We start from the raw sequence: 22,251 nt of genomic DNA, 5'->3' as shown, positions 1-22,251 counted from the left end.
AAGAGACTTAATTTGCTTTCACATCTTTTTGTATTTTATTTAATTATTATTATTATTTTCCTTTAGGCTCTTCAATGTGTATATATTATGGCTAGAAGATGAAAATTTTCAAAAAGGAGATACCTATATCCCTTCTCTGCCAAAGCATTATGACAGTCACCGGCTAGCAAAAGTGATGCAGAATCAGCAGGTGACAGTATATAGCAATGTCTTTTTTAGCATATCTAATTGTAATTTGAATTGGTCACTCTTGTAACTTAATGGTAAAACCACTTATTGATATGGAAATGGGCTCATTGGGATGGTCTTTTTGTTTTGGTGGTGGTTTTCTCAGTATGTAAATGAGTCTTTTAAAAAATTCATTCACTTACTTGTTAATTTTTGGTTGCGCTGCGTCTGTTCTCCTTGCAGTCTCTTCCAGGTGTGGCGAGCAGGGGCTACTCTCTGGCTGTGGCGTACAGGCTTCTCCTTGCAGTGGCTGCTCTCGTGGAGCACGGGGTCTGGGCTCATGGGCTTCAGTGGTTGCGGCTCTGCAGCTCTTGAGCTCAGTTGCTCCACAGCATGTGGAGTCTTCTTGGACTAGGGATCTAACCCATGTCTCCAGCACTGGCAGGCAGACTCCTATCCACTGCACCTCAGTGAAAGTCTGTAAATGAAGTTTTTGAAAGCAGTTTGTTGCCAGAATCTCGGCTCTCTGTGCACCAATGCCAAACAGAAATACAGAGACAGAGTTATGGAGGAGAAGGAAAGAGTGGCTTTATTACTTTGCCAGGCAAAGGGGGAACACAGTAGGTTATCGCCTCAAGAACTATGCCCTCCTCTCTGGTGAGTAAGGAGAGGTTGTATAGTCAGGCAGTGGTATATGATAAGGATAAAGGCAGTAACAGTCTTGGATTCTTCTTCTGCAGTTTCAAAAGGGCAGGATTGCCAACAAGGTAGAGTGTGTGCAAGGTCTTCGATCACGCTGTTAATGTCCTGCACTCAGTGCATCAGCAACCTTGGGAAACCCAGCAATGGAACAGGGCTGGAAAAGATTAGTTTTCATTCCAGTCCCAAAGAAGGGTAATGCCAAAGAATGTTCAAACCAGCATACAATTGCACTCATTTCACACGCTAGCAAAGTAATGTTCAAAATCCTTCAAGCTAGACTTAAACAGTACGTGAACTCAGAAATTCCAGATGTACAAGCTGGATTCAGAAAAGGCAGAGATCAAATTGCCGACATTTCATTGGAGAAAGCAAACGAGTCCAGAAAAACATCTGTTTCTTCATTGACTGTGCTAAAGCCTTTGACTGTGTGGATTACAGCAAATTGTGGAAAATTCTTAAAGAGATGGGAATACCAGACCACCTTACCTGTCTCCTGAGAAACTTGTATGCAGGTCAAGAAGCAACACTTAGAAGCAGACATGGAACAATGGACTGGTTCAAAATTGGGAAAGGAGTATGTCAAGGCTGTATATTGTCACCCTGTTAATTTAACTTATATATGGAGTACATCGTGTGAAATGGGCCGGATGAATCACAAGCTGGAGTCAAGATTCCTGGGAGAAATATCAACAACTTCAGATACTAAACCTTTGATACTAAGGAGCCCCCTGATGAGGGTGAAAGAGGAAAGTAAAAAAGCTGTCTTAAAACTCAAGATTCAAAACACTAAGATGATGGCATCCAGCCCCATTGCTTCATGGCAAATAGATGGGGAAAAAGTGGAAACAGTGACAGATTTTATTTTCCTGGACTCCAAAATCACTGTGGACGGTGACTGCAGACATGAAATTAAAAGATGCTTGCTCCTTCGAAGAAAAGCTGTGACAAACAGCTTTAGACCGTGTATTAAAAAGCAGAGATACCACTTTGCTGACAGAAGTCCGTATAGTCAAAGCTCTGGTTTTTCCAGTAGTCATGTACGCCGAAGAAGTGATGTTTTTGAAATGTGGTGCTGGACAGGACTTGAGAGTCCCTTGGACAGCAAGGATATGAAACCAGTCAATCCTAAAGGAAATCAATACTGAATATTCGTTGGAAGGACTGATGCTGAAGCTGAAGCTCCAATACTATGGCCACCTGATGTGAAGAGCCAGCTCATTGGGAAAGATTGAGGGCAGGAGGAGAAGAGGGAGACAGAGAATGAGATGGTTGGATGGCATCACCGACTCAGTAAACATGAATTTGAGCAAACTTTGGAAGATAGTGAAGGACAAGGAAGACTGGAGTGCTGCAGTCCATGTGGTTGCAAAACGTCAGACATGACTTAGTGACTGAACGACAGCAACAAAGGTTTCCTAATCTTGATCAGCTTCCCTGGTCCCTTTAGTCTTATTTCAGGTGGCTTCCTGGCTGCTCCTCCTCTGATTAATAACTCTTCTGTCCTTTGGAACTCAAGAAGGTCATGGTGACTGGATTCTTATAAGAAATGGGACAAAAAGGCGTCCATGCCCGGGAGACCCACAGGGCCCTGCTTGGCATCAATTCCCCATTTTCTCTGATACTCCTTGATCCAGAGGAGCATAGAATCCCTACCATTGTTCTTTAAGTTGCTACACAGGGCATTGCTCTTTTTCACACTTTCAGCAGCACCAGGTCTCCTGCTTTGAAGGGATGTAAGGGAGTTTGCAGGCAAGGAGGAGACCCGTGGAACACAAATGTATGCATAGTTGTTAACAGTTGTCCAGTCTGTTGAACATACTGTTTAATTTTACCTGCTGTGTTAGAAACATTTCTCTTTTTATTCTTAGGAGCTAGGAGTGGTCTCCTGTACATAATTTCATAATGGCTCCATCCTGTCCTGGTTCTAGGGATCACCAGTATACAGAGAGCAATTTGCAAGATCTTGTCTTATTTTAGATGAGTTTTCCAGCATAGCTTGGCAAAAGATTTCTTAATAATGTCCGTAAGAAGGTTTTTGTCATCTCTGATGTTGCTTTTTTAAATTCTGTGGTCCGAAAGGCCTCTATTTTACCTTGATCCAGATGTGACCCTCTCAAATCTTAGCCAAAATCTCGTGGAAGAGGGTGGGGGGAATTATTAGATCCTGGTAGAATCTGACATAGCTCAGAAATTTCAAGTTTGCAACAATACAGGGATAAATGCCTCTGGAATCACATCCACAGTGGTCACCTAGTTTTGCCATATTTACTTCATTTTAACTTTCAAATGCATTTCCCTCCTCAGTGTTAAAGTAGCTGTCACTGTTAATGAATTTATTTCTGGATATGGGAAAATGCAAGAATCTGGGTTCATAAACTCTTCTGAAGACATCTAAGTATCTAAAGGCCTATTCTGCCAGTTCTTCTCAGAGCACAGAGTACCTTACCTCATTTCTGATCTCTACTCTGAATTCCTTTCAGCGGGTGTTAAAGGTCAGTGGCTGCCATGACATTGACTTGATCCTTGAAGAGGCAGATGGCAGTTTTCAATTGGCAGAGCCCCTTCAGGTCATGAATTTGTCTATGTTGTGAGGGCATTTCATGACCATTTTGTCCCATGGTGCTGGGAATGATATTCCCAAGTCTGGTGGAGATTTGGCCATTCAGTGTGCTGTTACTTGACTAGGCCATAAAACAGTATCCAAAAAGTCTCTGGACCACTAACCTCCATGATCCAGGAAAATATCCCCTTTTATTGCTTTTTCCCATATCTAGAGTTCAACTATTACAATCATTGATCTCACATATGTGTGTGCTAAATCGCCTCAGTCATATCTGATTCTTTGCAACCCTGTGGACTGTAACCCACCAGGTTTTTCTGTCCATGGGATTCTCCAGGCAAGACGATTGAAATGGGTTGTCATGCCCTCTTCCAGGGGATCTTCTCAACCCAGGGATCAATCCTGCTTCTCTTATGTCTCCTGAATTAGCAGATGGGCTCTTTACCGGGAGAACCACCCGGGAAGCCCATATGGAATTATGCATCATTCTATCAGAGGCTCAGTCAGGTTTGGTAACATAAGAAACAATTTTGTAAAACAGTCTATGTATATATATGAAAGCAATATAGCTAGGTTAGTAAGGTTATAAGCAAGAATTTAAAGTTAAGAACTTCAATGAGATGTAGCCCCATATATCCCAGGGTGTTTGACTTAGTCTATTCTGTGCCAGTCCTTTTCTTTAAGGGAAATTTTATGTTGGCATTGTCTGTAAGACACCCAGCCCAGTTTCTTCTGTTGCTAGGCTGATTATCCTTAACATGACTTCATTGCTTCCAACATAGAGGAGCCTTTAAATTTAAACCACCATAGTTTGGTATTAACTAAATCCATCCCATAACTGTGAGAGGTGTAATTCCTTGGCTGAAATTCTGCCTGTTCTGTTTGAGCTTGAGTAATGTAAATTCTATGACCCTGGGTTTATGGCCAGGTCAGAGGAGGTATTACTAATAGGCCAGGTGAGAGGATCCAGTCTGGTAATAGCAGTCATGGCCTGTACATGACTATAATCTTTTTTTTTTTTTAATAAATTTCATAAGAGTCAACCAGTTAGAGCCTTGGAGTAGAGAAATCCATCTAGGTAACCTGAGAGTACTAGGCACAGGTCATTGGCCACAAACCCAACAATTGGGTTGATTTTAGAAACTAGCATGGTATCATGCCTATCATGGCTATGATAGAAAAACATTTGATTCACATGCAGAAGTCCAAGAAGTCGGGAAAACATTACAAATGATTGTACGAGTCAGATTGAAGATCTTAGGAAAGCTGTCTACTTCTGATGTTGTCTTCTTCTCACCCTGCTGTGAGTGTGGTTTCTTCTCTGAGCATTAGTTTAAGGGTGATTTTGAGGTCAGCTGTCCTCTCTTTAGGCCAGTGCATTCCAGGGGGCTTTTGTGAGTGGAAATTAATCCAGGAGTCAGTTTCCTTCAGATTCAGTGTGCATGAGCCTGTTAAGAGTAGTTAGTAAAGGTCCTTCCATACAAGTTGGAGATTGTCCTTTAAATTATGTCTTTTTCAGTATGCATAATCCCCTGATCGTAGGTTGTGGGGCATCTGATGTTCATCCAAAGATAGATTACTGAGGTAAGCTTCAGATACAAACTTAAGAGTATTCTTTAATAATTCAATTAAACTTTACATTAGTATAACATAACAGCAAGAAACTGTCTGGGAGGTAAGTCTTCTCACCTCAGCTTCTGGGAGACCTCTGTTAACAAACTGCAATTTACCATTCATTGAAGCATCTTTTTCTTTCCAAAATTACCCTCATTTCTACCAAATATTATTAAATTAAGGCTAATTAATTTGCAAAATATGTCTGGTCTCAAAACTTGATCTGGTGATTTATATAATTGATCATGTAGACTTTCTGTTTTGTTAAAATTTTTATAAGGAGTCTCAGACTGAACTCTTAAAAGATATCTCAGGGCTAGGAAACTCATGCCAAGGATTTACCACAGATTTTGCCTGCCAGATCTAGGTGAATTCCTCCCAATTTCAAGGTCCCCAAAATACCTTGAAATTTCTATACACCTGTTAGTGCAGTAGCCTTCCTAATTGATCTGATAAAGCTACTGGGAGCCAGAGTCTCCAGTCTCTGGAGAGAGCAGATACAGAGAAAAGATGAATGTTTCAATTCTGCTTACAAAGGTATAATTTACCAAATTGCTGTAAGTCATATTTAGTTTGAAGGAAAATTTTTCCTTACAGCTGGAACACTGATTTAAATTAGTAATTTTTCAGATAGAAATCATAAAAAGTATAACTGTTACTGAGTCCAAGCTCATTCTGCTTGCCACACAACAGGCCAGTGAATCTGAGAGATGTTGAGGCAAGGGATACAACTTTATTCAGAAAGCCAGCAGATGAAGAAGATGGCAGACTAATGTCTCAAAATAACCATCTTGTCAGGGTCCGGGTGCCTGGTTCTTTTATAGGACAGAGAGGGAGAGGAGTTGAGGACGTGAAGACCGTTATCTTGCAAATATCTCCTGGAATGGCCAGTCGTGTGTGTGTGTGTGTGTGTGTGTGTGTGAGTGAATCTCCTCAGGTAGAGGGGGCAGGGTTCTCTGAGGCAGGTCATTATGTGTGATTATAAAAACAAAGGTTAAAGTCAAAGAAACAGATCCATCATGGAGTTAGAATTGGCTCTTCTCTACAATATAACCTAACAAAGGCTAACAAAGTTTTGCTAAGAGAATGCACTGGTCATAGCAAACACCCTCTTCCAACAACACAGAGACAGCTCTACACGTGGACATCACCAGATGGTCAATACTGAAATCAGATTGATTATATTCTTTGCAGCCAAAGATATAGAAGCTCTATACAGTTAGCAAAAACAAGACCTAGAGTTGACTGTGGCTCAGATCATGACCTTATTGCCAAATTCAGACTTAAATTGAAGAAAGTAGAGAATACTTCTAGACCATTCGGGTATGACCTAAATCAAATTCTTTATGATTATACAGTGGAAGTGACAAATAGATTCCAGGGAATAGCTCTGATAGTGTGCCTGAAGAACTATGGATGGAAGTTCGTAACATTGTACAGGAGGCAGTGATCAAGACCATCCCCAAGAAAAAGACATGCAAAGAGACAAAATGCTTGTCTGAGGAGGCCTTACAAATAGCTGAGAAGAGAAAGTAAAGGCAAAGGAGAAAGGAAAAGATATACCCATCTGAATGCAGAGTTCTAAAGAATAGCAAGGAGAGATAAGAAAGCCTTCCTCAGTGATCAATGCAAAGAAATAGAGGAAAACAATAGAATGGGAAAGACTGTAGAGATCTTTCAAGAAAATTAGAGATACCAAGGAAACATTTCTTGCAAAGATGGCCACAGTAAACGACAGAAACGGTATGGACCTAACAGAAGCAGAAGATATTAAGAGGTGGCAAGCATACACAGAAGAACTGTACAAAAAAGGTCTTAATGACCCGGATAACCATGAGGGGGTGATCACTCACCTAGAGCCAGACATCCTGGAGTGTGAAGTCAAGTGGGCCTAGGAAGCATCACTACCAACAAAGCTAGTGGCTATAGCTCTAAATGTCTATATTAATCATATTAATCAAACCAGCAAGGTTTAGCTACCTCCAATAGCAGATACTGATTCAGTACTGAGTATTTCTTGGATCCTGGGTCCTAAAATTTGGCCAGCTTTCTCTAGATTTAGATTTAATTTGTAAGCACTTACTTTCAAGTCAGTTAAATATAGTTCATTTACAGGTTAGTTTTTACATAAATCTCAGTTTTTCTGCTTGAGTTTAAAAGGTTTTTTCTCCCATTCCCTACTTTTTTTTTATTCCCCTGAGGCCGGAGCACAGGGGAGAGAAATACCAATCCCTTTTCCTGGGGCCACAGTTTGAGCTCTCCTAGTTTTGTAAAAACACCCTGTCGTTGGCGAGGCTGCAGGATGGAGCAGAGCTCTGATCATCCATAACAAGGCTAATCCAAAAGGGAAAATCCCAACCAACATTCTGCTACAGGCAGGGCCTGAGGCAATAGGGAAGGGCTTCCTGGTATTATCCTTTGTGAGCCCTGTTATTTACCAAGGAGGTCTCAGTTGGTCAGTGTAAATAGTGACACATATATATCAACAAACGATACCAAGTACTAATTTAATACTGATTTAATTAATACTAATTTAATTTAATATTAATTTAATATTTCCCAGTTCACATGAATCTGAAATCCGTTTCTCTTGTACTTAGAATTGTTTGATTTTTAAGTATCTACTTTTCTTTAAGCCAATTAAATATCCAGTTAATTTACAAATTAACCTCAGCAACAATATCCAAAGACAAAAACACATCTGAGACATACATATATTCAAGCAGACACAAAGAGATCTCATAGCTTTGTTTTCTAAACTTAGTCATGAATCAGGTATCACAATAGAAAACTCACTAGTTTATAAATGACAGCTGGAGTAAGAAAAAGTTTAAATGGATTCTTTTTTTTAAAAGAATTTAAATTTTTTAAAATTCTTTTAAAAAATTCAGTTTCAGGAATTAGAGGTGGTCTAGGTAAGTGTTCTTGAGAGCCATGATCTCAAGGCACAGGGAAGAGAAACTCATGTTCTCCTAGTAGGACTTAATCCTTCAGGGTCAGAATTCTGGAAAAACAAAAAAGTACTTTAATAAACTAGCTTTCTCTAATTGCACATGCAGAAATAGCAAATTTTGCAATTTGAAAACAAATTTTAACCAGTTGTCTCCGAAGTCTAAAGGATATTATGGCCACATGGTCAAAAAATCACTTTTCTTTGTCTGTGGTCATACCTAAAATTTAGACCAGGTAGTGCTCAAATTTGCCCTGATAGCAAGGGCACATTGGCTGATAAAATGTCTCAGCAGGGATCGTCCCTCTGAGGAGATGGGGTCTTATTTTGATCAGTCTCAGGCTTTTGGACTATAGGAGAAAGTCCTGGACATGCGGGAACCCTACTCCATTTTCTCATCCTGTGGCAATGAAGATCAAACTGTGAGAGACCTATTTTTAAGCCATATTTCTTTGTCATCGCATCATAGATATAGGTCGACCAGTCATTTAAAATCTCCCAAGGAGCTCCCACCCAGGGTGGCGCCTTCGAGGAAATACTTCCCATTTTAGCTCCAGCAGTTAGTACCAGGTGTCTGCACACTCAAACTAAAGTAACCAAACCAAACCAAAACCTCACCAGCTGGCAGTCATACTTTAAATAAAGCAAACTGCAAAGAGATGCCCAGAAATCAAAAACCAAATGGCCCAGGTGCCCCAAAAAGATGGCAGAGATGCCCAGAAGTCAGAAGCTTGACATAAATCCTTCTTTCCTTTCTATTTTATTTGTTTTATTTTTGGCTGTGTTGGGTCTTGGTTGCGGCACACAGGATCTTCCTTGCGTCATGCTGGATCTTTCCTTGTGGCTCATGAGCTTCGCTCTAGCTGTGATGTGGGTGCTCCAGAGCATGTGGGCTTCGTACTTGTGGCGCTCAGACTTCGTTGGCCCATGGCATGTGGAATCCTACTTCCCCAAGTAGGCATTGAACCTATATCCCCTGCATTGGAAGGTGGGTTCTTCCAATGCAGTTCAGCCACTGCAGCACTAGGGAAGTCCCTGGGATATCCCCTTTTGAATATCCGGCCCCACTCTGGCATCACGTGAAGGACTGAAGCTCATTATTGGACGTCTACAGCCTCATAAACACAGCCTTTTTCTGACTGTGTTCTTCCTTGTTTTAAATTGTCAGCATCTGAACACTTTTAAGCAGTCATCTCTACTCCCATAAAAAGTTCAGTGTAAGGATTTGTTAAGATTCATGTATATAGAAAGTTAATAGCGTGGAGAAAGTGAGGAGCTCACCCTTGAAGAGACTTTATTATAGCTGTCAGTTTTGGTTGCCCTTTTGGATGTGCTCAATTCTAGTCTTCACATGTTCTAATCTTTTCTCAAACAAAGAGGTCTGTTGTCTTTGCTAGGTCAAAACTTCTGAATTTTTTCTGAGCTTCTGTAGCTCTGCATGTGTGTGTTTGTGTGTGCATGTGGGTGTGGGTGTGTGTAGAGATGTATCTCTCCTGTTCCAGTTTCTTTTTTCTAGAGACTGAACTCTTCTGGCCATTGACCCCCAACCTTGGATGGGATTTAGGATCCTCTAAGACTTGAGAGACTTTGGGTCTTTAAACCTAGCTGTTTCCACATTGTATGTACAATTTCATCTCCACTAGGTGTCTTTGACTTTCTTCTCTTCTTTGTCTTTCCTTCCTCTCTCCTTTCTTCTTTCCTTCTCTTTCATGAGTATCTATTCACTACCTTTGAGTTGTCAGTCATCTATATCAATAATATAAAAAGAAAAGTGATGCAGTCTCTGTCTTCAAGATTCTTACTGTCAGATGGGGGACTAAATAATTATTACATCTGGTGATAAAGACTGTGGGAGTGAAATGTGCAGGGTACTGTTTCATCTGCAAAGATGGAGGAATGGCACCTGATTCAGACTGAGACTGGAATGTGACCTTGAACTGAGCCCTAAAGGAAAAATGGGAGTTTGTCAAGTTGAAAGGAAAGCATGGTGATGTGGAATGGCAGAAAGTTATCAGCAGGAAGTCTTTGGAGAGCTGTTGAAATAGCTGGAGTTGTTAAACAAGTGGATGAATTAAAAATACATAGAAGAATTAATCAGTAGAATCAGTAGGCTTCTCTGATTAGGATTGATATACTTATAGGGTAGATAAGATATACAAGGATTTCCAAATTTGTAGCTTGGGCAGCTAAAGATGTTACTTACAAAACTGGAAGAGAAAGTGCCTGAGGGGCTTCAAGGAGAACTCATATTCAGGAATTGGTGGGGAAGAGGATATAAAGTTGTCTGTAGTTCAGGAATGGGGCAGTAGGAGATGTGGGTATAATGGCAATAGAGTATTTGGATTAAGAAGAGAACTCAGGATGGAATTCTGAAAAGGAAAATTTAAAACATGGAAAAACAAGGCTGAGATTGTAGGGCCAGAGAAATAGGAAAAATACATAAGTGATCATGGTGTCCTGAAATCTTTTGAGTGCAGAATTAACCCATTAATTCTCAGTATTTTTCTGTAATTGTCAGCCTCTATCAACAGTAAATGTTTAGTGGGGCTGTTGAAATTACTTTTTCTCAGTGTGTTATATAATCAAAGAGTTTTGAGATTCCTTAGACTGTTAGAGTGTCTAATTTTATTTATTTATTTGACCGCACTACGTGGCTTCTGGCATCTTAGTTCCTCGACCGGGGAGTGAACCCAGGCCCTTGGCAGTGAAAGCACGAAGTCCTAACCACTGGACTGCCATGCCAGGGAATTCCCTAGAATGCCCATTTTAAATGTGATTCATCCTAATGCTTGGAGAACCTGGAATGGACCACCTCATGTTGAAACTTTGGATTCACTTTAGAGTTAAATGTATAGTTTTATATGTGAATATATGATTCATCCTTGAAAGTTAAAGTCTTATGGTTCCGTTTTAGGACCTGTGGATGGAGTATTTGAACATGGAGCGCATACATTACGAGTTTCAGGAAACCGTTGGTCTGTGGACACAGGCCAAGCTTGAGTCCCATTCTGCACCCTGCAGTTCATCAGTTCAGCTGGACTTCACTGATCCGTTATTGGGTGAGTTATATGAGTGAGCATCAGACCCTTTGAATGAGTGAATGAATGGGTGAATGAATGAGTGAGTGTGAATCAGAGCCATTAAATGTTAAGATTCATATAGTATATCCCTCAGTGAGAATTGCTTTTTTTTTTTTTTTTTTTTTTTTTAGGAATTCATTGTTAACTTCTCTACTACTTAGGGTTAGGTTATGCTATGAATGAGAGAAACTCCAAAAACAGTGAGGATGCAAATAAGATAGGGATTTTTTTTGTTTATGTCAAAGAAGTCTGGAGGCCAGCAGTTCAGAGCAGTAGCTTTATGACCTGAAAGCCTTCAGGGACCCCTGCTCCTTCTGTCTTTCTGTCTCACTGTGCTAACATCAGGCATCCACATGTGGTTCAAGACGGCTGCTTAAAGTGTCATATTTGCATTCCATTCAGCAGGTAGGGAAGTCTCCCTCTTTTAAGGACCCTTTCAAGAAGCTCCTCATACACTTTCCAGTCACATCTCATTGGCCCAGACTGAGACACATGGCGTGCTACAGTCCATGGAGTTTCCCCCCAGTCTAGATTTCGCTGATTATACCTTTGTGGTATAGTTTAATTTTTTTTTTTTTTTGTCTCCTGTATTTCCTGTAAATCGATATTGGGAAAGTGATTAAGTAGTTTGTGATATGTGTTCTCCATGATGCTTTAAAAAGACTTTTCAGTTAGCTTAGAACATTTGAAGTACAACCTAGAATTTAATTATTTTGGGTTTGCAGTTTTAAAATTGAGCAGTCTGTCTTTTTCTTTCATAAACTCTTTTTCTGTGTATCTGAAACTCTTAACCATACAGATGGATCATATTCCCAGAGTTTCTAAGTTAACTGTTTCTCACAATGCATTTTTCTAGAGAAACAGTTTTATAAATTGTTACTTTTCTATTCTAGGCCACGAAAACTCATTTAACCTGCAAAGTTGATGACGTACTTTATAACAAAAAAGTAGAAAATAATATTTGGAGTCACTTAATCATTTAAATTACTGAATATATTTTTAAAATGTAGGATATATATATAATTGATGAACAAAATATTGTAATATGTAGTGTAGTAGAACACTGAGGTGATTCAGAGAAAGGTAAAAATACCTTCTTGATCCAACTCTACCACTAACAAGCTGTGTGATCAGGAAAAAATAAGAACCTCTCTTGGCTTTTAGTTGACTCATCTGTAAATGAAGGTGCAGAACAATCTTACCTAAAATTTTTCTCCCTCCTTTTTCCCTGAAATAAGAGGCTTTTTTTTTTTGTTTGTTTGGGTGATAAAAATTATATGAGCTCATTGGGAAAAAGTAAACAGTTTCAAAAGGTATAGGGGAAAGTGTAAAAGTTGTCCTCAACCCAGCCGTATCAGTTCTCATTTCCTAGTCCTGAAAGTTTGTTAAGTGAGAGGAAGAGCTATGTTTATAGATCTGGAGGCTGTTGAATGTCTGTTCATGTCCTCCCATCTGTTGTGTTTTCACATTGCCTTAACCCTACCCTAAAAGCCCGATTGTTTTTCTGAAGGTAAGCTAGTAATGTATCAAGCCCTTAATTTCTTCTAAGTACTGTCTTTGTATGCGTTAACTCAGTCTTCCCAACAGCCCTGTGAGGGTTATCTCCACAGAGCCGGTAAGGAGCCTGAGGTGTAGAGTAGTTATGTAACTTGCCCAAGTCACAAAGCTGGGATTTTGAAGAGCAGATTTCAGAGACCCTGCTCTTCACCATTTGCCTTATTTTATTTCTGGCAATCAGTACAGGTTGCAGTTCTAAATAAAAGTAAGACCTAGATTTGTAAACAGTAGGTTTCAGGTTTTTCTCAGGTGAGAGCAGGTTAGGTAATGATTATATCAAACGATTGAACTTGTGATCGTGATCACAGGAAAAATTTCAGTAGCATGTCATAGTTTACTGTATACTTGTGACACCAACTTCTTTTTCTCAAATTTGTTGGCTTCATAACTTTTTGTCAGTTGTGGTCCAGAGTTGTGATTATAGTTAAATATGGTCTGAATTTTTATTTCTTTTATTTTGTATTTAAAGTATCACTCCTGATTTTTCTTTCATAGTAAGTTACATTGGGATGGAAAAAGATCCTCTCCACCTCCCCACTCCCATTTTCCTTTAGAATTATGAGCTAATGTTGCTTGAAAGAAATTTGAACATAGGAATCTTACCCAGTGGTGAATATCCTGCCTTATTACATTCTGTGCATAGATTGGTAGTTCTAGTGGAAAAACCCCAGCTATAAGGGACAGTCCTGTACTTGACCTGTTTGGAATGTTAAGTTCCATTTGTTTGGATTACAAACAATACAAGTTTTCTTATGCCAAGTAAAGTCATGGCTATTAAATTTTCTTTAATTTTTCTTAACAAGAATAGAAAGTTGAATGCTATATCTGGAATGAAATCGGAAGTTCAGAGTAGTTCCTTAAGTACTTTGTTGACTTATTGACTTGAAATTCCCTTGACCTTTCCTGGCTTCTATTATATTACATGGCAGCATTTTTCTTCACATTCTTCATGAGCTGTGTGGTATATGGATAGGGTAGTGAAGGAAAAGGTATGGAAGATAGGAATTTATTAGATACCTACTGTGTTTCAACTCTCCACTGAGTATAGAAATGTAAACATTTAAGTTGGATTGATCAGTATGAGACCATGTGCAATCTAGTGCAAAGTTGCCTGGTACAGACTTACCTTGATTTACCTTGATTTATCTTGTGTGGTGCCTGACTTCTTATCTGGACTCATAAATCAGTTTTTGAGTGAATGAATCAATGAATGAATGAATGACTATTTAGTGAAAGTCGTTCAGTCGTGTCCGACTGTTTGTGACCCCATGGACAGTCCATGGAATTCCCCAGACCAGAATGCTAGAGTGGGCAGCTGTTCCCTTCTCCAGGGAATGTTCCCAACCGAGGGATTGAACCCAGGTCTCCTGCATTGCAGGTGGATTCTTTACCAGCTGAGCCACAAGGGAAGCCCATGAATGACTATATGACTGTATAAGTTCTATAGGAGGTTATGCCCATGTCTTCATTCAGTTTAACTCTACTGTTCTCAGCCCCCCTAATCAAACCTTGGTCTAATATGGTACTTTTCACTCAGCTTCCTTCCATAATGCCCATCCCTCTTTCTCGTTTATTTCTTGTGGTTGCATTAAACTCTTAACTGGGCTACTTGCTCCATTTCCCCATTCTACTCTCCAGATGATAGCCACCATCTTTCCAAGCCTTGCTTAGAGTCATTTACTAGATCCCTTTTGCACTGGTGTCAAGTCCAAACGCCTTAGCATGTCATGCAAAGCTGTCTAGGGTAATAATTTAAGATTGTGACTGGTAGCTCTGTAACTATCATCAAGACTTTTTGAGGATAGTAATTCTATTTAATCATACCACATGCTCCCAAGCTTCCAGTTCCTGGTAGAATATTATTAGGCCAGTGGGTGATCCCTCAGAACTTGCAAATAACAAAAGATAATTTTATTCATTTAGGTCTCTGGTGATTTAAAGAGCTATTCTTCAGATCTTTAGTATTCTTTATGAAGGTAACAGACTATGTAATTATGTAGTTCATTATGACCTAGTAGTAGCCATTATCAGCAAAATGACAATTCTTTTTCAGCTAAAGAAAGAGTTTTAAGTAACCTGCGGAAGCATGAGGACCCCCAGCCTCCTCTTGTTCTGCACCTGATGAGGCCTCCTGTGCCAGTTATTTCCTCAGCCATGCTCCTGAGTCAGAAGGATGCCACCGAGCTGGTGCGCACAGACCTGAATCTGCTGCAACAGCAGGCTAGGTAAGACCACACACTCTCCAGGATCATGGTTGTGTGCTTGCTGCTGTGACATCCTGATGAGTAGTACCTCAAAGGGCTTCCTCGTTAGACTTCTCACCACGAGGGTAATTTGACCAGACTGGCTCAGATGGTTATTTTAGTTAACCAAGTAGTGACAAATCTTTTAATTTCACATGGAAATTATGTGGGTTTTCATGTACTCTATAAATTGTACGTGTTTCTTGTGGCATTTCTGTGTCAGTAGTGCCAGCTATATTTTTTCTTAGACTTCTCCTGAGGAAAGCATATAATATTGGAAAGACGGTGTTCAAAGGGAACAGAACGAGATTTATTATCTTTTGTCACTGCTTTGCTCTCTAAATGTCCAAATTCTTTTAAAAATTACATAGATACTTGATGGAAGGGTAGGAAATACTCATTTAATATTCTGAGTTCATGGTGGCTACAGAATGATCAGTTGTTTGTTTTGATTCTAGCTTGTGATCATGTGAGGAGCATTGTGTGTGTGGAGTAAGTCTGTTTCACTTATAAAGTGAAAGAGTTGTGTCTTTGCAAAACTCATAGGAATCCATCTGTTATTGGTCCTTTCTCCGTTGGTTGTTTTGGTTTATTTGTGTCACGTGTGCTGCTTGCACCACACCGCACAGGCTCCTTGCAGATTACTGAAATGATACAGTTAGGACAGTGTTGAAAACTAGCTTATCTGGTCTTCCACATGTCAGTTTGAGTTGCTAATACCTAAGAAGTCACTATGTGAGTGCTTATTCACTAAACTGTGTCTGACTCTTTTGCAACCCCATTGGACTGAAGCTTGACAGGCTTTTCTGTCCATGTGATTTCCCAGGCAAGAATACTGGAGTGGGTTGCCATTTCCTTCTCTAGGGGATCTTCCTGACCCAGGGCTTGAACCTGTGTCTCTTGCATTGGCAGGTGGATTCTTTACCACTGAGGTACCAGGGGAACCCTTAAGAAGTTATTGGTACTTAAGAAAAAGGTTCCCCCTTAGGATGATTAAATCAGCATGAAATTCTCGTTTGTTCTTGTGTACTTAAGGGTTCATTTAAAAAAAAAAACACGTTGTTGATATAACACAAATTTTAAATGGCGCTTTATTTCTAGCTAAAATACTTTTCCTTCCTTTCTTAACTTTCTTGTTAACCAGGAACTGCCAGGGAGAGGGTTTGAGTAAGTCTTGGCCCACACTTTTGGTCTCTTGTTACTGTGAGACTCTTGTGTGTTACTGTTCACCGATGCAGGCTGGGAGTGACTGGAAGCCTTTATCACTTATCATAAAGTTTTTCCTAAGACTTTTAACATAACTTCTCCTGATGATGTTTTTCAGAACTGCAGCTCTTCGGGAATCTCAGCAGGTTGCGCTGGATAGTGAACTGTTGGACACAATGCCCAAGCAGTATGTTAATCGAGAAGAACAGACCACACTACAGTTGGAGTGCAGAGGCATTAGTGGTAAAAAGTGCCAAGGAGCGGCAGTGGTAACAGTTCAAGTAAGACTGAGTTTCCTCATAGTTCAGAGAATTTCATTTGAATTCGTAATATTGGTATATTTTTGAGAAAGACTGAAAGAAATATTTAGTACATCATCCATGTCCCACATTTAATAGTTTTGGGGAAAGTGAAGCTGCCCATACCGGAATGTCCCCTGGAGAAGAGCATGGCAACCCACTCTAGTATTCTTGCCTAGAGAATCTCTTGGACAGAGGAGCCTGGCGGGCCACAGTCCATGGGATCATAAAGAGTCGGACATGACTGAAGCGATTTAGTACAGCACAAAGCTACACACAAAGCTGATCACTTACTTCCATAAGTGCTGATGAGTCTTCCAGGACAGACAGACAGAAATAAAAGGAAAAGTGGAATCATTGAGATGATTCTAAGAGAGAGGGGCTCCAGTTGGTTTTTAAAAGATTTTGGTGACGATAGTTTGGATTCAGTGAGAAGAATGTGGGAATGGAGTCACTATCCAGGGGTCAGTAGCTCGATCAGTCTGTTTCAGTTGTCTTGGGGGGTAGTGCTAGGAATTCACGTTGGAAAGGTTGGAGCTCACATTGGAAAGGATCATCACCTGGGATCTTCCCGAGTAAAGATGTGTGCTGCAGATAGTGGGGAGTCACTGAAGACAGAGGTAGGAGGGCCGTGTGGAAAGCAGATCACTTGGGCAGAGCTTGTCAACAGACCAAAGTTGGGTCTGTGACCTTGTAAAGACTTCAAATGGAAGGTTAGCTTTAGCCACCATGTCATAGCACTTAATTTGTGCAAGGTACTGTGTAAACACTTTATATAACTTATTTTATCCTCACCGCAACACCAGAAGGTGGATATTCTTTTTGTCTGTATTTTTCAGATGAAGAAATACAGGCAAAAAGCAATTAAGTTACATGCCCAAAGTGATGGTGCCAGTGCAGGGCAAAACCAGGAGGGCCCAGGCAGAGTGCATGCTCCTTAGGCAGTGCAGCTTGCTGGGCCTGCAGGTGAACTCAGCATTTCCTGAGCTGGGAAAGAAATGCTTGGAGAGGGGTGCTGGCTGCTGCTTGACTACACTCACACAAAAGTAGCCCCTCTTTTTTGTTAGCTTTTACAAATTGGGGGATGTAGTTTTCTGACTTTTGGTTGTCTTTCAAAAGTGTCGCTTCTTTTTGTGCCAGTCCTAACAATTCTAATGTAGCTTTCATCAGTCTCTTCTAGGAGACTGTTTTCTCTGAAATGTCTTATTTGAAATAAATTTTATAGTCATATTCTTCATTACTTTCAAAATTCATTTTTGTTTTTTCCAACATAGTTGTATGCATCTTTTAAGAAACTTGACCTGGAATGTGAGATTCCTCAATATTAAGACAATATCTTTGGCCAGGTGCTTTATTAAGTTACTTTTCTTTCTGTGTGTGTGTGTGTGTTTCAGTGTGGTTTATTCCTTCGATTGCTAAAGCTTTAGAAAAACTGAGGTAGAAAAGTATTCAAGAAGGATCACTTGCTAAAATAATAAAACAGGAAGAAAAGTTTGCCAGCTGAGGGTGGAGTTTGAGTTGGTGGGAAAAAGGTTGAAAATGCATCTGGTTGTAATGAAAAAGGAACCTTTTATTACCAATCTGTGTTTTTCCATATTTTGAAATTACGCATCTATGTCAGGCTGTTAATTCTGTACAGAGAAGGGAATTCTCCTAAAATGCATTTTTGTAAGTGACTGTTGAGATAAGTACAAAGATATGTTTTTCCAGTTCTGGCTAATAGCTTACTCTTTTAAGATTTGTTAATATTTGCTGTCCCAGCCAAAGAACAAGTCTGACTGTGTGACTTCTTACTAATTTGCAGGGTCTTGCAATGGAAAATACCACCCAGCAGGCATGGGAGCTTTAGCTCTAAGCCTACCTGTGACCTTTTTTCTCTTTCAGAAAAAAGGATCATAATCTTGATTTATCTGCACCCTTGAATTGAAATTTATTTTATAACCTTTAGTTTGTTAATTCTGAAATAAAAAGTTACATCTTTTCTAAAATACCTTCAAAGTAATTTTGATTGAAGGGAGATCAGAAAGAAGATGATATATGACAAGAATTAAATGAATATGGTTTAGATTTTGCTTTTACAGACAACATAAAAATATTTATGCTTATTTTCAAAAGTAAAATTGGTAGATGCTAAGATCACTTGAAGAAAGAAGTAAAAAAAATGAGAAAGGATAGAGGGGAAAAGAGGAGATTTTATAGATTCTTAAAGAGTTTGAAAAAAGTAGCTGTGTTTTGTGGCCATAACCTCATTAGAAATATCCAAGTTTTCTTAAAGCACATTTAAATTTTCTGCTGACCTTTTTTGTTGCCCTGTGAGTTTTCAGTTTGGGAAATCTCATCATTTGGAAAAATCCAGAAGCTTGGGAACTTCCACTGATGGCTCCTAGAAATATCAGTATCAACAGTACTGGCTACTTCAGCCATTATTTTGCCTGATGATGTTGATGTGCCAGGGGAATTAAAAATGTAAAGACAGAAATCAACCTTTGTAGTCTGAGGCTTAAGTAGGCTTTCTTTAGAAGGTTATATAGTAACTGCTAATTACAGCTGTCCTGGGCAGTACTTACTGGTTATAATGTCTAGGAATTGAAGATAAAATTATTTTTTGCTCCTCGTCAATGGCTGAAAGCAAAGTAGAGGAAAATTGAAGCTCCAGCTGCCATGAAGTTTGGGGATTATGTATGCAAGTCTGTTGGGTTTGCTCTGATTTTTTGTTAAGGATTGTACTTGAATCTAAAGTCACCCATTACACAAATGGATAACTTTAGTTTGTAGGAAGAGAGGTGTTTGTCAGGAAAAGGGAAAGTGAGTTCTGAGTGTTTATGGATTCATCAATAAACTGTCACTGAGAGAGAGTATTCCTACAGGAGGTAGATTATATAATTGCATGAAACTGTAGCCCTTATGTATACGTGTGTCCAGGGAACACTTAGTGGGTGTGACTAGCAGTGTTGATCCTGTTTGACATCATTCTCTCATCTGCTGATGCTGTCGTGAGGCCTCTTCTAGTCTCCCTCAATCTGTAGCCACTTGTTAGTTTCTTCCAGGGTTCCTCTTCACCTGCTCAATGCTTGGATTACTGGTTGTGCTTGGTTCTACTCCTGATCCCCTGCTTCACTGCAATATATGCTGCTTTTTGTCTTCTGTCTGTGCTAGAGTTCTTAATCTAGTATTTGTGAATGGTCTTTGGTGGGTCAGTGAAGTCCCTGAAAGTGTATACAAAATTTTTTTTCTGGAGAATTCATAGATTCAGTCAATCCTCAATAGTCCATGACCCCTAAAAGGTGAGTCCATTTGTTGGTGACCCGTGTTCTGTTTGTCAAGTCCAGAATTCTCTCTTTTGAGTTCCAGGTCTAGACTTCTTGCTTACTTTGCATCCTATCAATGTCTCAATGACACCTCAAACTCTGTAGGTCCCAAACTAATCTCATCTTTATCCTTCAAACCTATTTTTTTCTGTAATTCCTCTTACCTGGGCTCCCAAGATGAAGACCTAGGCATCAGAATTCACATTCGCAATCCTACCCCTATACTTCCCATCTAGTCACTTTCCAAGTCATATTGGTTCTGCCTTTGAAATAACTTTGAATGTATTCTTTCTTTGTGTTGACATTGCCCTGTGGTCAGCCCACTTCTCCCCTGAACTGATATATCAGCCTTCCTGTCCACAGTCTTTCTCCCTGTCTAGTTCATTTTTCCCCATTCATCTTTTAAAACACAAACTGATCTCATTTCCAGGCTAAAAACCCATGTTGGTTCTTGCATGCTCAGTTGCTCATTTGTGTTCAACTCTTTGCAACCCCATGGACTGTGGCCCACGAGACTCCTCTGTCCATGGATTCTCCAGGCAAGGATACTGGGGTGGGTTGCCATGCCCTCCTCCAAGGGGTCTTCCTAACCCAGGGAGCGAACCTGTGTCTCCTGCACTCCTGCATTGGCAGGTAGTGTCTTTACCGCTGAGTCACTGGCTTCCCTGCTGTGATGGTTCTCCAGTACCTAAAAAGAGTTGTGTCCTTTAGGACCTTTCATAATCTGCTCTTGATCTTTTTCTGGCACATCATTTACCCTCTCTCACGCCCTCAACCTTCAGTTTTTGAGCAGCTTGCTCCTTTTCTGTTCTGCAAAGGTGACATGCACATTCGTTTGCTCTCAGCCCTGTGCTGCTGTTTGTTCTCCCCGACTCCTATCTGGGCTCCTGCTCATCCTTTTATTCCCTGGTTCAGTCAGCATCTTTTCTTGAGGTCTTTCTGGACTCTTCTAGTCAGACTGAGATACTCCTTCCTCTCCTCACAGCTTGGGGAGAAATGCTGTCATAGTCACCTGCTCTTTTTCCTACTAGACTGTGACCTCTTTGGGAAGTAGAGTTCCTGTCATTATTCGTCTCTGTACCTGTACCACCTAGCGCTGCTCTTGGCACATGATAGGTGCTTCTAGCACCCCTGAATCAGTCAGTGAAAGCCACAAGCACAACACTTTCTAGGTTGTATTATGACTTGTTTTGTATTACTACTCCTGTAGCTGTTAATACAGTTTGTTAGCTGCAGGTCAGGATCTTGTCTTTTTCATGTTTATATTGTCAGTGTCTCACACAGTCAGTGCCACAGAAAGAATGTGTTTGAAGAAATGAAGAGGATACAAACTCTTCATAATAGTCTCCCTGAAGATATTATTTGACTGTGGAAGACATGGAAATTGGAACTTTTTACTACCAGAAATTGGCAGTCACTTTTGATTCTGCTTACTCTTGGCCAATTTAATGCTTAATATGCCAGCTTGATGCTTTCTACAAAATCCCAACTTAAACAACGCACACTTCCACACTTACTTTTTTAAGTGTACCGGCTTCTCCTGGGCATTCAGTCTTGGAAAGTGGTACGGATGGTCATACCTCAGTGCATTGCTTTATTTCTCAGCCTTGTATTTCTTGTCCCTTGCTTCGGTACTCTCATATCCCAGGTAATCTGCTAGGGACTTTCCTTACATTATCTCACTTGAGCTTCACAGAATGAGGAAGATGAAGCAGGTTCAGAGAGGCTTGGAACCTTGCCAGAGTCACACAGTTAGTAAGTGGTTCAGTTGGAATCAAGAGTTTTGCTTTTTCCATTCAGTATTGGGAAATGACTAGGCCATTTGCTTTAGCTGTTTCAGCTCTGATTTCGAAGACGAGTTGATCATGATAGTCAAATCTTATTTGAATTAACATAGTATCCTTTTCTTTCTGTGTTAGTGTGATAGAATTGCTTCTTTTTCTGTGATTTCATGGGAAATGATTTTTTATTTCCAGTGTAAATTTTAAAATTAAAACATATATTTTAAGTGTAATTTTGAATGGCTCTTTCGTAAGGATTTCAAATTATGTCATGAAAATACATTACTGCTTAATGGAATTTTCTATGAGGGAAAGCCCTGGAAATTTCCAGTTGTCTGCAAATGTTTGAACTATGTATAGCTTGTTTGGGGTATACAGAAGCCAAAGATGTTTTATGGCAAGTGGGACGTGCCTCTTCTGTGGTTGCCTCTCTTAACAGAAGCCTCTAATAATTCAGTGATATTCCCTGAGGAAATGGGGTGATTTATAATAGGGTTCCTTTTGTTGTACTTTGGTATTGTGGGGCATGTTTGCTGGGCCCAGGATTGATTTATGATCATGTGAAAAATTTGCTCATTTCTAGAAATGAAAGACCTACTGAGGGCCTCACATTATTGTAACAACTTACTGAAGCACATGTTCATGCAACTTTTGGATTTCTTTGTCTACTTAAAATGACTCAAATGGAAGGGCTTCCAACATGCTGCTTTTTATCTACAACTTGTAATTGTGAGCTGGTGATCATTCAGTCTCTCTCACCTCCAGTCTAGTAAGAAAAGAAAA

At 39.9% G+C, this 22,251-nt stretch overlaps 1 protein-coding gene across 2 annotated transcripts in view; it reads left to right on the top strand.

Annotated features, from left to right (window-relative positions):
• The window catches only part of EPG5 (ectopic P-granules autophagy protein 5 homolog), a 131,673-nt gene that overhangs the window by 57,634 nt on the left and 51,788 nt on the right, over positions 1-22,251 (top strand). For both annotated transcript variants that reach the window (XM_018039566.1, XM_005697166.3), the window contains exons 24-27: positions 67-190; positions 10,909-11,053; positions 14,685-14,856; positions 16,199-16,361. In XM_018039566.1, the coding sequence (XP_017895055.1) occupies positions 67-190; positions 10,909-11,053; positions 14,685-14,856; positions 16,199-16,361 (604 nt within the window). The remainder of the gene's footprint in view (positions 1-66; positions 191-10,908; positions 11,054-14,684; positions 14,857-16,198; positions 16,362-22,251) is intronic.

This window comes from Capra hircus, chromosome 24, assembly GCF_001704415.2.
Source record: "Capra hircus breed San Clemente chromosome 24, ASM170441v1, whole genome shotgun sequence".
Classification (NCBI taxonomy): domain Eukaryota; kingdom Metazoa; phylum Chordata; class Mammalia; order Artiodactyla; family Bovidae; genus Capra; species Capra hircus.
Note: the sequence above shows the minus strand (reverse complement) of the source record. Positions and strands in the feature narration are given on the sequence as shown.